This window comes from Scomber japonicus, chromosome 15 (assembly GCF_027409825.1).
Source record: "Scomber japonicus isolate fScoJap1 chromosome 15, fScoJap1.pri, whole genome shotgun sequence".
NCBI classification, from domain to species: domain Eukaryota; kingdom Metazoa; phylum Chordata; class Actinopteri; order Scombriformes; family Scombridae; genus Scomber; species Scomber japonicus.
In genome coordinates, this window is record NC_070592.1 from 7,599,343 (window position 1) to 7,613,043 (window position 13,701).

The 13,701-nt window shown below is 37.5% G+C and overlaps 1 protein-coding gene across 2 annotated transcripts in view; it reads left to right on the plus strand.

The window, feature by feature from the left end:
• Positions 1 to 2,211: 2,211 nt before the first annotated feature.
• The window catches only part of erf (Ets2 repressor factor), a 50,829-nt gene continuing 39,339 nt past the window's right edge, over positions 2,212 to 13,701 (plus strand). For both annotated transcript variants that reach the window (XM_053334404.1, XM_053334405.1), the window contains exon 1: positions 2,212 to 3,050. In XM_053334404.1, coding sequence (XP_053190379.1) covers positions 3,029 to 3,050 — 22 coding nt within the window. In that variant the 5' untranslated portion in view covers positions 2,212 to 3,028. The remainder of the gene's footprint in view (positions 3,051 to 13,701) is intronic.

A 13,701-nucleotide genomic window follows, 5' to 3' on the forward strand; every position in this document is an offset into this window, starting at 1 on the left:
TATCCATCCCTCCCTCCATCCCTCCATTCATCCAACCATCCATCCATCCATCCATCCCTCCCTCCATCCCTCTATCCATCCATCCATCCATCCATCCATCCCTCCATCCATCCATCCTCTCCTATGGGACAAAAGCACCTGTTGATTGGCCTCATTCCTTCCTCTCTTCCTCTCCTCCTTCTCCTCCTTTCTCCTCCTTTCCCTGTGTATAAATGATGGATGGAGGCTCCCTGGCTGCAGGTAAACACGGCGCCTCTCATCACCGGCGGCCGTAACGGGTCTCCACAGCAACGCAGTGACGCGCCAAACCGGGAGCGAGCAGGACGACAAACTGGATGTAGCAGCAGCAGCAGCAGCCACCGGTCCTCTGCAAAGATCGTCTATTTTGAAGATCACTCACTCCGTAAAATAATACAATATGCACCATGGTTTTCACTTTTCACACAGTGGTTTGTATTTTATTCATTTAAAGTTGTTTATAGTTTCTAGTATCAATGTTTGCAATTTATTGACACACTTTAACCCTTTGTAGGTCACACCAAGAAAGTGCTATATTTTAAAAATCATTTGTTTTTGCTTTTCCTACTTATTTGAGGCCATGCCAACATATATATAACAAATTTATACTGTCTTTGATGATCATTAGCATTAAATCCATTCATGGGAGACGTGATGATACTCTGCACTTTAAACTTAAAGCTCTTAAAGCTGAAACAACAAAACACCATGAAACATTATATATTGAACTAGTCATGCTTTCACTCACAATTAAAACCATTTATTTATTTATTTTTATTTCACTGTTTCATAATGATTTCTCCCATAGTTTGAACACTGTATCCAAACTTCTTCCACTTTCAACAAAATGTAAAAATCTATGTCTCAGTCTTCCAACACACATTGCTCCTCTACTACTTCTTTGTGGCCATGAGAGGATAAAACATGGATTTTGCTTCTAATTTACCTTAAATGTTAATTTTACAGACCTCTACAGACCTCATTTGATCAAAATCTTTTTTTAAAAAAACATGTTAGAGACTCATTCTGTTCATGTTCAAGATGAAAAAAATTCAACTCAACTTCAAAAATGTCTCCAGCAGGATCTCTTATGTCAGCAGCACTGCCACAGCCTGTATCCATGGCAACCATAACACAATCTGATGGTGTGTCTGTGCATTACATACCTCATACAAGTGGTAAAGATTGCCCAAAAAGTTAAATGGGTTCAATAGATTTTGTTTTTGATCAGATATCATCTCTACCATCTAACGGTTGAGCAGACTTACAAAGGGTTAAAGATAAAGTGTATATGATTAGTCAATTAATCAGCTCCTATACAGACACAACAGTAATCAGCCACTATTAATCAATTCATTATTTAAATTTTTGTTTTCTTTGTTTTTATGTGGACATGTTTTCATATTGCTGACATATAATAATAATAATAATGATAATAATAATAATAATAATAATAAATAATGTGTAGATCAATCACAAATGTAAATGTGTAGTTCTTATAGTTGATATTAATAGTTTTATATGATATATTGATAAGTCCATTTGGTTTTCAGAGTAAATAAATCCAAATACCTCGATGTATTAGTAGTAAAAAAAAAAAAGTACTATTAATAAGTAATATTGTGTTGAATAATAATATAGCTGAGATTGATATTGCACAGATATCAAATATATAGATTCAAAAAACAGCAACTAATGATCTTATCTTGTGCATAATGTAACTGTTTATTACTATATCTTTTACTATTATTGTCTTTTTATTGCACGTATAGAACTAACACACACCACCCAAATTCACTTTAATGGGTTAAATGTGTCAAAGCATGCAAAGTGTGTAAAGCATATAGTTTGCATTATTAAATCTATGTTTTTTATAGTTGAAATAATAAATTAGGTCTACTGCTGTGCAAAATAAACTCAGTATATTCCCCTAATTTTGCTTCAGCATTTATAAAATCCTAAAAAAATGTATTCTCTGGTTGGGGCTATAAGGCTTGTAAAAAAAAAAGGAAAAGTTATCTTCCATTAAAACATAGACGATCTTTGGCAACAAGTGGGCGTTGAGTTCCTCTCTCTCTCCCTCCCTCCGTGGGTCAGCGTGGGCGGCCCCGTGTGGCAGGAGGAGAGAGAAACACGACACCCCGCCAGAGGAAGAGAGAAGAGAAGGAGGAGGAAAGAGAGAGAAGAGGGGGTCGAGTTGAAAGAGAAATAGAGAGAGAGAGAGAGAGAACACGAAGTGAGTGAGTGAGTGAGTGAGTGGAAAAAGAAAAAGTCTGTGCAGGAGAAAGGAGAGAACAGAGTTGGCTTCAGTGTATCTACTTTTGTTCCCTTCTTATTCTTCTTTTTCTTCTTCTTTTTTTATTAGTTTTTTTTGGGGGATTTGCACCGCCGCCGCTGCTACTTCTTCTTCTTCTTCTTCTGTTTTGGATTCTCTGTGAGGATGATGATGAAGATGAAGGTGATGAAGATGTGGAGGAGGAATCGACCATGCGACACCGGGATGAAATTTTAGACTCTTTCGCATTCCTCTGCTTTTTAAAGTGTTGACCGACCTGCCTCCGCCATTCAGACACTGGGGTGGACTCTATTACCCCCACCACCACCACTACTATTACCCCTCCTGCAGAAGAGAGGAGGGCAACTTTTTATTTGAATACTCTACATTGCAAAACACAACAAAACATTTTTTAAAAACTTGAGATGCAAAGCTGTACCACATGCAAAGTTAGTGAGTAAAAGTTAAAGAAGAAGGTGGATAGAAGGGAGGAGGAGGAGGGGGGTTCGAACTTTGAAAACGACGCCGAAAATCGAACGCGTATTCCGGGGAAGGTTCGTTCTAACACGCCGCTGAAAGGAGTGGAAGTAGCGGTTAGCAGCTAACAGCTAGCGGCTAACTCTCTCCGGCTAGCATTCTAAAGTTACCCACAGTCGACGACAAGAGAAGAAGAAGGGAAGAAAAAAGAAGAAAAAAAGTGACTTAAACGACTCATAGACGACGACGACAACAAAGATGAAAACCTCGACGGATTCGGGTAAGTTCACAATAGTTACAGTCATATATTTTTAAATGTTTTTGAACTTTTTTTTAAAGACGCTTCTCTGTTTAAAAAATGAAAACAACAGAGGTTAGCTTCGGCGGCTAGCTCAGTCGTTAGCATGCTAACACACTGGGAAAAACTCCGCTGCAGAGAAAAGTGTGACAACATTATGGCGCTTAAGAGAGAGAGAGAGTTGTTATTGTCTCTTATTGTTGTTGTTGTTATTATAAGCGAGTGTTATCTTACAACCATTACAATATCTCACCGAGGATAATCTAATAAAACATGTAAAGTAGGCTATTTTTAAACTTTATTTCTATTTCATTTCTTTCACTTATAGACCAATTTCCCGGATCAGTAGTAAAAAAAACTGGACTCAGATCAGAGCCAGTGTGCTTAAACCCTGACTGCGATCACATTGCATTTAAAGATTTGCTTTAACACTTTAAAAAGACGAGTTTTCATTTAGATTAAATGTGTTAAACATAAGGTACGAGGGCCAGAATCCGGCCCCAAATGGGATAACTTTGCAAAGTATGATACAGGTTAAACTACTACTACTTCTACTGGACTACTTAATGTTAAAATGCTGCTTCAGAGGGGCTTTTTCCCCACCATGACCAAAATAAATACACTAAAATAACACCAATATATATATTGTGGCTGCATTTAAATAATCATTTATATATTAAACACCAATCAGCAGCTTCTGTTAAAAAATAACCTGAAAAAGACTGAAGTAGAATATCAGGGTCTGACTAATACTGGATTTTTGGGGCCGATACCGATATTAAAGAGTAAAAAATGCCAATATCAATTTGTCAGCTGATCATTTTACAGCCTATATAAAGATAATATACATAAACATACATTTTCTTTGCATTGGTTCCTTTTTAAATGTGGTTGTCAATATATATATGTTATAATTTTACTATAAAGTATATTGAATAAAATGCCATCAGTGCTCTAAAACAGTAAAACACACTTGATTGAAGAAAAAGGAACAAATATACATTAAATGCTCCCTATATAACTAGGTCAATATCGGCGATAACATCAGCTGATCAATATATCGGTCAGTCTCTACAGAACATTGTTGAAATCGCACCAAACATCCCAGACATCTGTTTTGTAAATAAATTATTTATTATAGTAGTAGTATATATTATTTACAAGGTATTATGTAATGGTTTTTTTACTGGTCTGGTTCACTTGAGATCAAACTGTGTGCTGTATGTGACCCTTGAACCCTCTCTGGTTGAGTTTCGCAGACATAAACACGCCGTGTATCAACGAGTGAGGAGCTGCAAGAGGTCAGAGCCTTGATAGTATAGTAGCACACCCCCACAATAACACTGAGGCCACAGTCTTGGGGATGCAAATGAAGGGGAGATATAGGAGAGAAAGTTTCACAGATTTTTAAACTATCTTGTAGGAAGCACGCTATAGAGAGAGAGCTAGTTAAAGGAAAAGTTCACAGTTTCTTTAAGTCAGGTACCCAAATGGACACTGAGAGAGGTTTTCCTTTACTGTAATCATTCCTCCTGTTCATACTGACTATTAAAAGATCCCCCTTTTTAAATGATGCTTTTATATGAGGCTTTAGTAGTTACTCATATCCAGTACAGTCTTTTTAGCATCTTTGTATTCCCCTGTTGAGTTGTGGTGGAAGTATAATAACAAAAATGAAGGACTTTGGCACTAAAAAGACTGTAACGTTACTTGATTTGACTCACATTAGCTTCAGATAAACTTTTAAATACATGTTTGCACTGTTACATCATCAGTGCGTTATAAAGTTATTTATCTTGTGATGGCCAGTATGAACAGGAGGAATGATTACAACAACAAAAACCTGTTTAAATATTCATTTTGAGCACCTAAAAGATTGTGAAACTCTCCTTTTTTTTAAATTGAAAAGAGGTGATGTGCTGCGCTGCTTGCACACAGATAACATTACTGTGCATGATAAAGGAGCATAGCATTAAGTATATCCATTTAATTATATAGCTTATGCAGGATTTGACACATTTACGTCAAGGAACTGACAGAAAAGAGTGTGATTGATTATTTTAAGCTTGAATGTAAATCACTTAATCACAGCCTGCAGTGAAAAAGGGTAGAAAGTGTCTGTATATGATTGGATAGAGAACATCGCTGCCATTGTAAGTGTTAAGTTTTGATAATGTCGTGGTTGAGTTCAGTGTCTCTCTCAGATAACATGCTGCCTGGATCGTTGAGGTCTAATCCTAAAAATAAACCAGGAAACATATTTTCCCTAATTCTGTTTACAAAATGTGTTCTTTGTTTCCTGTAAGGCACTTTGTAACTGCTGCTCTGTTTGACATACGCACAAAAAAAAAACTGGATCCAAGTGTATCAGCATACTGGTGTGGTGTGAAGTTAAAGGGGGAGTTCAGGTATTTTTCTACGTGGACTCTTTTGTCCTATCAGTTTGTGTCTAAGTGACTAACGGGGACACCGGCTTTTGAAATGAGTCCAATAGTGAACAAAAGCGCTTCTTCCGGTAGCTGCAGAACTGGTTGCAGTTTAAACCTGTGGGGCAATTGCGCCTCATCAGTGTACTACTAGGGCTGGGCCGATATGCTTTTGTGCTGATTCGATTCTCTCTCACGATTTTTGGGTTCCGATAAGATTTAAATTGCGATTCTGATTAAACAAGTATTGCGATTTTTATATTTCAATTATTGTGATTTTCTTTCCTTAAACAAGAACAGGTTGAACCAAACACTTGATAACTGCTACATTAAGCTGGTCTTTAGAAAATAAATAAAAAGAAAAAGGAAAAAAAAGAAATTAAATAAATAAATAAAAATCGCCAGAATAAAATCGCGATTAATATAAAAATCGATTTTTTTGGCCCAGCCCTACAATGTACGTCCACTAAGAGTGCTTATTTTTCACTACTGACGGCCTCAGATTGTTCAATGTATTTTTTTAAGAGATACAGAAACACTTACATAACAAAACCCCCATCCCCTAAAGAGCGCATGCCGTATACGCAGCGGACCCCGGTTCGAGTCCCGGCCGGTGGACCTTTCTACATGTCACACCGCCCTTCTCTCTCCTGTAACCTGTCTCTCTACTGTCAAATAAAGACATCTACAAAAAAAAAAGAGATAAATATACAGAAACCCTTACGGAACAACCCCCCCCCCCCACCCACCCTCAAAAAGTAAATAAATAAATACAGCAATTTACATATCAAATTTCCGTGTTGACAGTTTGGGCAATACCATTGAAAGAGAGGGAAGGGGTGGGGGCAAAAACAAACAATAAGATTATTTAAAAAAAGCTAAAAAATCTCTAAAAAAAGAAAAAAAAGAAACATACAGAAATACTTACAGGACAAACCCCGCCCCCAAAAAGTAAATAAATAAATACAGAAGTTTACATATCAGATTTCAGTTTTCGACTGTGTGGGAAAGAGGGGGGGGGCAAAAAATAAGATTATTTTAAAAAAGCAACACACAAAATAAATATATATAAAGATGATAATTTGAGCAGGATATAAACAACGTCCGCTAAATGTGCTTATATTTTTTACTACCGACAGCATCAGATTGTTATAATAACGGCCTCGTTCTGAACGCTTACGAGAGTTGAGAGAATATAAAGACGTAGACCGGCCATAACTTCATGTCACGGTCGGAGTATTTTGCCGATTTTTAACTTAATTCTCGCAAGATTTCAGAGCGAGACTTCTCCTTGAGCAAATCTTAGAAGGGAACCGAACCGAAAGGTAAAGAAAAATGACTTTAATCCTCTTTATGGTCCTTTCTGTATTGTTCTCAGACACTTCGGCTAACAGTCTGAGTGGAGAGCGGACTGGTTATAACTCAGAAATCTTAGACCCTACCATTTGAAATTCCGCTCATTGTTGGTGCCGTTTTACTTGTCAATCAAATGATGATGATTTTCCATCTGTAACTTATGATTTTCCCGATTGAAACTTATGTTTCTCCTTCATTGTGTATTTAGGTGCTCTTAAACTCAATTTACTCAGAAATGTTGTATGGCAATCTTGGGAAGGCAACGCTCCAATAGCCATAATGGAGCGTTTAACAGGGGAATGCCGCACCGCAACACAACACCATAATTTGAAATATGGCTTTTTTTTTTTGTTCTTTGATCTCTTGCGCTGCTTGAGATAACTTTATATCACCAAGCCATTATGTCATGACTTTCACACAGGCTAATCTTTTTCACCTCATAGGTTTCTCAAGGCACATGGATTAGAAATAAATAAGCTACTAACATCAATTTGGACGTTATTAAGTTGTGGGTTTCTTTTTTTGGCTTTGTATGTAAGATTCTTTTACTTTGAAAGTCCCAATTTAGAGCTGCAAGGATTAATCCAGTAGTTAGGGTCAGCTAGTTTGGTTTTGGTTTATCTTTTTGAGTCATTTTCTTTGAAGAAGGAAGTGTCATAATTCTGATTTTAGCTTCTTAAAGGTCATTATTTTCACAGTAAACTGAATATATTTAGATTATTGACTTTTAGGTTGAGACAAAATGAGACATCTGAGGACTTTTCACCATTTTCTCACCATTTTTCTGATATTTTATGGCCTAAACAACCAATTGAATGATTGAGAATGAATCCATAAAGAAAATAATCATTACTTTTAGCCTTGGTCCCAACATATTGATATATATTTTTCACGTCATACGTTTCTCTAGACACATGGATTAGAAATATATCTTTTTTAGGATGGAGGAAAATAAGCTACTAACATAAATTTGGATGTTATTAAGTTGTGGGTTTCTTTTTTGGGCTTTGTATGTAAGATTCTTTTATTTTGAAAGTCCCAACATAGAGCTACAATGATTAATCCAGTAGTTGCTTTCGATTTATCATTTTGAGTCATTTTCTTTGAAGAAGGAAGTGGCATAATTCTGATTCTAGCTTCTTAAAAAGTCATTATTTTCAGTTTTATTTAGTCTTTAATGACCGTAAACTGGATATATTTGGATTATTGACTGTTAGGTTGAGAAAAAATAAGACATCTGAGGACTTTTGGAAACATTTATCACCATTTTCTGACATTTTATTGCCTAAACAACCAATTGAATGATTGAGAATGAATCCATAAAGTCATACTCATTAGTTTTAGCCTTTGTCCCAACATACTTAACCTATGATATGTGAGGTGAGAGTACAACTTAACACCATGAGACTAATATGTTTGCTCTTGACCACAAAGCTCCTCCTGCACATTATACTCAGCATACATTGGACAATTAAACACCTCTGATTTACACCATGTAACACACAGACAATAGCTTTTCTCTTCCTGTGGTCATAAACATTAAAATAAACATTTGTAACAGTAGGCGACCCCTTTCGTTTTTAGGCCACCCCACAGGCTAGCTTGTCATTGTAGCTTATTTTAGACATCTGAACATTGTGTTCTCTCCTAATGACTTCCATTATCCAGAGGATCAGATTAACATGCTTACGCTTCACTTCCGTTTTGGTTTTGAAAGTAGACCACCTTGTTTTTTAAAACATGTGCCATCGTGCAGCAGCAGCAGCAGGAGAGGATAGCTTCCCTTTTTCCTTTTCTCTTTTTTTTTTGTCTATTATTAATAAGTGTTTTTTCTGCTTTTGTCATGCTGTTGGGCTTAAATGAGTTCACGCTGTTTGTCTGCTCAGCTTTTAAATCAAGTTTTCAGCGTTTGTGTGATTTATGCTAACCTCCCTCAGTTTTTTGGGGCTTGGAATAAAGTCTTCTTTTTTTCAGTGGTGAGTCACAGCTCTAAATTAAGCTGTTTTCTGCAGTGACATCAGTATGATGTAGGTCGTTTTTATGTGACAATAAGTTTTTTTGTAAGACTCCCATACTAATATCAAGGGACTCTTATTAGGCAACCCTGACCTGTATCCACATTACTTCATAAACAGAGCCACACAGTCCTTTTGTCTGTATTTCCTGTGGTGTTGGGAGTCTGTTGACTTCTTTATACTCATTTATATATATATATATATATTTATATATGGGTCAAACTCCACTCTCTTCCTATCAGGAAGTGAGCAGTCTGGCCCCACCAGCTCCAATTTTCCACTTGTGTTACTCCTTATATCAACAACGCGCCACATGTGAGACGTCACAGCTGTAGACGGGCCTGGACCAGCAGGCCGGTGCGCTGTGTCTCTCTCTATATGTTAGTGGGGGGGGGGGTTTACAGTGTGTGTGTGTGTGTGTGTGGAGTGAAAGGAGCCATACATGAGCAATTAGCTGGTGTTAAGTCTGGTAAGGGCAGGGCTGCTGTTTATGACTGCAGAGTATATTTATGTGTTTGTAAGCTTAAATGTGTGTGTGTGTGTGTGTGTGTGTGTGTGCCCCCATATGTCTGTCACTGCGTGCCTCTTACGTGACATTGATGTGGTCACAACAAAGTGAGTGTCTGACTTTTACCAGCGACACCAAATTGCCCTTGAGGAAGACCATTTGGCTTGTGGGCAGTTGACTCAGACTATTGTAACTACAGGAAGAACAACTAGACATCTTTTTCTTTTTTAATGCAGATTCAAATAGCTCTAATAACACTGGTTAGACCAAAAGCTAATGAAGCAAGGCCTCATTTTGTTAAAAAAAATGATGCCGTTAGTTTCCTTTGGGAAGGACTTGTGTTGTGTTACTGTCTCACCACTATACTGAATTATGCTGCTGGCACCAGTGGAAGAGACGGCACAATTACACTACAAGTCGAGGCCAAGTTGTTTGTCTCGGGGGAAAGTTTGAGAGGAAGGTGCCGGCAAGTAAAGAACAGTCTCTTTTGTGCATTTGGTAGAAGTGCTGTTTTGTCATATGTTGTTGTTTTTGCCACTAAAGATGAAAGTAAGATGAGCTACTGGCTATTATAAGCTACCGTACCTTCATTTTTTTGAAGGCCTTATTCAGTATTAATGGAGTTCAAAGAGTTTCGCAATTTCCAAAAGCACATGTTTGTGTTTTTTTTTAAAGTAGGCATAACTAAAATGACATTTTGTGTCTGATTATTTTCCTAAAAGCTCAGTCACATCAGGCCATAAACATGAGGATGCGGGCTGAGCTCAGGTATCAAGTTTCACGTCTTTATTACAGATACTAAACCTGCGACTGAATCATTAATCTATTTAAGGGGGGGGGGTGGGGGGATGCCATAACCCAAAAAAAAAAAAACCCCTCCTAAATGGCACAGGATGTACCTTTTCCCTGGTTTTCCTCCTATTATGTAGTTGCAGTGAGTGATTAGGTCAGTGCAAAGGTTGACCTGATCACATTCCTGATTACAACTGAGCCGAGCCCGGGCAAGCAAACTCTGGAAAAACTACGGCCCGAGTGACGTCTGCATTTCTCTGGTGTGTTGTCAAGTGGCGGCCCCGGGGTCAGCGTTGCCACGATCGTCTCTCGATGCTACGGCGGCGGGGGCCTCTTTTCCTGGAAGTGTGTATGTACAGTGGCTTTTGGTGACCCCACACAAAGCTAAGAGAATAGACAACAGGTTTGCACGAGCTCGGGCATGCTGGCCAAACAAACAGCAGGGCCTCACGCTCAGGAAAGCCTGACGGTCAGCCTGGGAGTTGAGTGTTAATAGATGTTCCTGCCTGCAGCTTTTACTCATTTGAGAGAGAGGGAAAAAAACATATATATATAATATAAAAAGAGGATCCATTTTGTAAAGGTGGTGTAATTATAATCGACAAGAGAGTTACATTGCCAGCAGCCGTCCTTCAAAAAAAAGTTATATTCATCATTTTGGTGTTTGTGGGTGTCTTTGTGGACATTTAATTGTTAAAAGAAACCTTGAAATACAGATAAAATGAGGCGATGTGCTTTATTTAGTTTCATACCAGCTTTATATATATATTTTTTTTATTATACCTCTGACTGTCAGCCACGACCAGAAAGAAGGTTTTCACGTTGTCCGTCCATCTGATTCTTATTAAAGAGATATCTCAGAAACAGGGGAATTTCTTTCAAATTTTGGCACAAACATCCTCATGGACTCAAGATTGAACTGATTAGATTTTGGTAGTTTAAAAGTTAAGGTGATTTCATCCATAACTCAATAATTTATACACTAAATATGACAAAGTTTAAGAGGATAAAATGAAGTGATGACATCATGTTTCTCACTGGAAATTAGTCACATACGTCAATATTGTGATAACTTCCATTTTAATCCTTTTATAAACTACCTTTTATACACCTTTTATAAATATTATGTGAGTCTGGACGTGGATGTAAACTACAACTTGACTGGTTGTTTTTATATTTCTAGTCTCATTTAGCTTCTGTAGCTGTTTATTGATCTTTATTTTATTTTATATTATATACGTCTATACATGGGTCAGTGATAAATAAGGGATGGGAAGGTGAGAAATTCAAAAATATATTAAAGTTTCAAAGCAGCATCAAGTTTGTACCATTTTAAACCAAAAGTAAGACTGAATGTCAAATGGTGTAACCACAAAAGAATGATAGATATTCATTATTTTATCCACCTACAGTATATTTAAGTGTACTTATACAAAGACTTACTTGAAAATGAATGAACACCTGAAAATGTCAAATGGTGTAACCACAAAAGAATGATAGATATTCATTATTTTATCCACCTACAGTGTATTTAAGTGGACTTATACAAAGACTTACTTGAAAATGAATGGACACCTGAAAATGTCAAATGGTGTAGCCACAAAAGAATGATTAATATTCATTATTTTATCCACCTACAGTGGATTTAAGCGGACTTATACAAATAAATGTTTCCTGATCTCCGTGATTCTCCAGATTAAATGTAATATTTAGGTCAATTGTATTTCATTATCTTTATTTAATATAAAAGTTATAATGTAATATCATACCAAACTAGTTGATATGGTGTTTTATTGAGAATTTAGTGTTTTTATGGTTACACCACTTAGACATTTTTGCCACAATCCTTTTTAAAAGCAGAAATTTGATGCTGGGTCCATAAAAAATGAGTGTGTGCAAGTTATTTATACATTTATTTTCACATTTTACATACACACATTCACATTTTAACCCCTTTTTAAACCACATGGACACAAAAAACATGATTGACCCCTATTTTTTTTTAATGCACCTTTTCAATTGTCCTGCTTCTTTTCTTTGGCATTCTGGTAGATGTATGTTAAACACCCTGATACCCTGACACTCATATATCAAGCAGATAGAATAGTAATGGATGGACAGATGATGGAGGAATAATAACTTGTTTATGTCATTGAACTGGAACATAACAAGACGTTTGGGATTATAAGTACCTTGCTAGCCTAAAGGCACTGGTGCAGGTTGTTTTGTAGCAGATATGAAATACATAAATCCATCCTGTTCTGCGGTATAATGAGGAATCATCAGTTAGTAATGTTGCCCTACAAGTTATATTTCGATAGAGTAAATACTTTACTTGACGTCTACCTAGCCTCGTCTACTTCTACCGCTGCTGCAAGTTCTCTCTCTCTCTCTCTCTCTCTCTCTCTCTCTCTCTCTCTCTCTCCCTCTCTCCATATTTCCCAGGATGACTTTTATCAGCGCCCTTAGACCCAGCTTGAACTTGTAAAATTCAGCTGTGGGCCGTACACGCAGGTGGAAAAGCAATAACAATAGGAGGGGTTTTTTTTTTTTCTTCTTTCTAGTGGAGAACAGGGTCTGAAATTAACACTTGCCAAGCTCCCCGAAACGTGGGAAGATTTTTTTTTTTTTCCGTGTGGCTAAATAAATCTCGGAAGGTTTATCCCACACACACACACACACACACACACACACACACACACACACGGAGGGTAACTGCTTTGTTTCAGTGTAGTCGTGCTATAAAGAAGTATGCTGTGAGAGTCTGAGCCGCGTTTTGGTGTCACGGGCGTGCTGCTGCAGGCAAGCTCGTGCTGCAGCTTCTGTCCTCTGCTGTCTTTGTCGGTGCTTCGCGGTGGGCGGGGCTGAGCTCACACACACACACACACACACACACACACACACACACACATGCATAAACACAGGAGCGCCAGCCACAGACTGTCTTGAGGTATCCTAGTTTTGTGGCACTGTTTACCGTACAAGACATCAACTACTCTGCTGAAGTGTCGCTTGCCGCCAGCCCGCTGCTGCTGCTAGCTACTGTTGGAGATATTATGTGGCGATACTTTACAGGGAGTGAGCAAACTTTTAAAACTAAACAAAAAAAACACACTAATGAAAAGGAGGATGATGAAGAAGATAAAAAGGAAAGTTTAGTTTAGAGATAAGAGTTAGAAGAGGTAATGATGAGTGACTGTGTGCCAAAAAGGACTCATTTGTCTTTGGAAATAATAAAACAATGATAAATCTGGAGAGCGTTCAGGGCCATGGACTAGAGCTGGGCGATTTTAACCTCGATTACGATTAATGAACGATTATCTCCACCCTTGATGAACAATTATGTATTTTCACAGTTTCTTCTGTTTAGTATTTTCCACTGCTGCCCTCACACACGAGGATCTTTAGGGAGTGAAAATAAAGATGTTTTAAGGTGTGACGCTGTGGTTAATGTCTAGTTTACTAGATTAGAAGTATGTAAAGATCATGGTTTGGGTTAAAAAGGAGGAAGGAAAGATGGAGGAAGGAAGGAAAGA